The following is a 2669-nucleotide window of genomic DNA, read 5'->3' as shown; positions in this document are numbered from 1 at the left end:
GCAAAATGGGGCTGATAATCCAAGCCCTGCTCCCAATAAGACGCTTGTAGAATATAAAGCACTCCAAACATCCAAGTTATTATTTTATCAAAGGAAGCTGCTACATGCCCCATTCAGAAGATCTCTAGAGACAGAACTAAATCCAGCCTTTCATTTATTTGAAGTACATTTTGAGCACCTACTATATGCCAGGGGATTGTGCTGGGGGACTGCACATGCCTCTCTTCATTTCACCCTCACAATAATCCAGTGGGGTAGGTGCTGCTCCTGACCCCATTTTGCAGATGAAGAAACAGGAGCTCAGATGAATGAGCTGCAACTCATTCGATCATTTGTTCTTTCATCCAACTTTTACTAAAAGACTGCTCTGGGCCAGGCTGCAGGCCAACTGCTGAGGACACGAAGATGAACAAGTCCTTCAGGAGACATGCCCATAAATTACTTTAATAACAACTCGGTACATGCTTTACAGACAAGCCAGTGGGAGCTGGAAGAGGAGCAACTGGCTCTCCTGGGGTTATGGGGATGGGCAGTTGACCTTCTGAGGGACTCTGCACCGCTAAAGTCCTTGTGCCCTATGCAGAGGTGGCATTTACAAGGCCTGGGTTCGAGTCTCACTGCTGTCAAGGCTTTTCCGTGTTTTCACAGAAAAACCCCTTCATTCAATGAACCTCCTTCTCCATCTGGAAAATAAAGAGATCCTGCGGCTCTGGGGGCCTAAAGCCCTGGCCCTCCCATCCTTTTCTGGTCAAGTCAAGCTTGGACCGAGCCAGCCCGGAACCTGAGCCTTGGACAGCTAGACCCAGCCCCTTGAAAAGTGCCAAACATCTCGCCCCAGAGCAGCACCCACAGCCTGCGGCGGGGCCCTGGGTCCAAAGGGCGAAGCTCCGGTCGAGGCGGAGCTGAGACCTCCTGGAGGCGCGGCCCGGCCCGCCCAGAAGCGGCTCTTCCAGCCAGTGAGAGTCAGGGGGCGGGGAGAATCCCCGCCTCTTGATATAAAGTGTCGCTGAGTCTGGGTACGCGGCTCGGCGGTCTCACAGCGGGACCCGGTCGGTGTGCGAAGTCCTTGCCGCCGGAGCTGCGGCAGAAGCTCTGGTTTCCGTGCGTCCCGGGCCGGGCTGGAGCACGGGTCGGCCCCGGCTTTCCTTTGCGCGGCCGCGCTTCGGGGAGCACACGGGACTCGGATTCTTCGCCGCAAAGGAGCAGCAAGCCAGGATCGAGGACTGCCCGCTCTGACCAACCGCCCGCCGCCCCTGCAGGCAGCCGGCCTGCCGCCATGGCCGACCACCTGATGCTCGCCGAGGGCTACCGCCTGGTGCAGAGGCCGCCACCCTCCGCGCCCCACCAAGGCCCTCACGCGATCCGGACGCTGCAGCCATTCGCGGGCCTGGACAGCGGGTTGCGACCGCGGGGGACCCCTCTCGGCCCGCCACCACTGCCCCCCCAACCCGGGGCCCTGACCTACGGAGCCTTCGGGTCGCCGGCCGCCTTCCAGCCCTTTGCGGCCGCACCGCCGCCGACTGTCTGCAGCGCGCACCTGCAGCCGACGGCGACGCTGTACCCAGGCCGTGCGACCGCGCCCCCCGGCACCCCAGGAGTTAGCCCCGGCCTGCAGCGGGCTCCAGACGCCTCGGCTCCACCGCTGCTGCCGCCCGCGCACGCCCTGGGCTGCATGGACGCCGAACTCATCGACGAGGAGGCTCTGACGTCGCTGGAGCTGGAACTCGGGCTGCACCGCGTGCGTGAGCTGCCCGAGCTCTTCTTGGGCCAGAGCGAGTTCGACTGCTTCTCGGACTTGGGGTCAGCGCTGCCCGCCGGCTCAGTAAGCTGCTGAGCGCGGCCGGGCTCCTGCCTGGCGTGCCAGAGAGGACAAGGGGGCCTGACTGACTGCCGGACTCCGCGCCAAGCGCCTGGGCCCTGCACACACCCTCCGTGAGGGTGGAGGCAGCCAGTTACCGCGCAGAGCCCAACCCCGGGCTGGGACGCCTGGCCTCACTCTACGCCCTGCCTCCTGCAGGGTGACAGTTTGGCTTCACCTCTCTTGTCTCCGAGTCTCGGTGGTAAAGTGAAGGGGATTGGGCCCCCTTTCGGGCTCCCCATTCTTGGATTGTATCCTCCCCTCTTGGACTCTCCACCACCCCAAACCCCAGTCTGAGCCCCTCCAGGCTGCTGCCTGCTAACCCTCTCTCCTCGCGCAACCCACTGTGGTCACTGGGTCCTTGGAGCCATCCATCCACCTGGCCTCCAGCCCTCTCCCCACCCCCACTGCCTTAGGGAGGGGACAATAGTACAGGCCTAACCCCTGCAGGGTGAAGCAATGTCCCATCTGGCCTCCAAAACCAAAATAAAACTGGGTCATTACAGTCTTGTGTTTTCATTTCCTTATCACTCCAACCCTTGACTATATTTGGCCTCTAGAATCCTGAGGCTGTTGGGGACCCTGGGAGGACTGGAGGCCACAGCCCTGGCAGTGCCCAGGAGAGGAAATAGACAGTTTCTTTTGAAAATGTCTCAGAGTTGTGCAACTGTTCTGTCACAGTCTAGAAGGCAGAGGCTGCCGCCAGGTGGCAAAATCACCCAAAGGCATCAACAGTGGACTTCCCAGCTCCTGGGCCGGCGGAAGAGCCTGGTGGTGCTACCCTCACCTGTTTACCCAGGGCAGCGTGGAG

At 60.9% G+C, this 2669-nt stretch overlaps 1 protein-coding gene across 1 annotated transcript; it reads left to right on the top strand.

The window, feature by feature from the left end:
* Nucleotides 1–816: 816 nt before the first annotated feature.
* Nucleotides 817–2363, top strand: CITED4 (Cbp/p300 interacting transactivator with Glu/Asp rich carboxy-terminal domain 4). The gene has a single exon (XM_036893173.2). The coding sequence runs from the start codon at nucleotides 1277–1279 to the stop codon at nucleotides 1832–1834; it is 558 nt and encodes a 185-aa protein (XP_036749068.2). The 5' UTR covers nucleotides 817–1276; the 3' UTR covers nucleotides 1835–2363.
* Nucleotides 2364–2669: the final 306 nt, after the last annotated feature.

Source organism: Manis pentadactyla, chromosome 4 (assembly GCF_030020395.1).
Source record: "Manis pentadactyla isolate mManPen7 chromosome 4, mManPen7.hap1, whole genome shotgun sequence".
NCBI classification, from domain to species: Eukaryota; Metazoa; Chordata; class Mammalia; order Pholidota; family Manidae; genus Manis; species Manis pentadactyla.
Note: the sequence above shows the minus strand (reverse complement) of the source record. Positions and strands in the feature narration are given on the sequence as shown.

Coding starts and splice junctions, on each gene's coding strand:
- CITED4 (XM_036893173.2), top strand. CDS start 1,277: ATGGCCGACCACCTGATGCTCGCCGAGGGCTACCGCCTGGTGCAGAGG.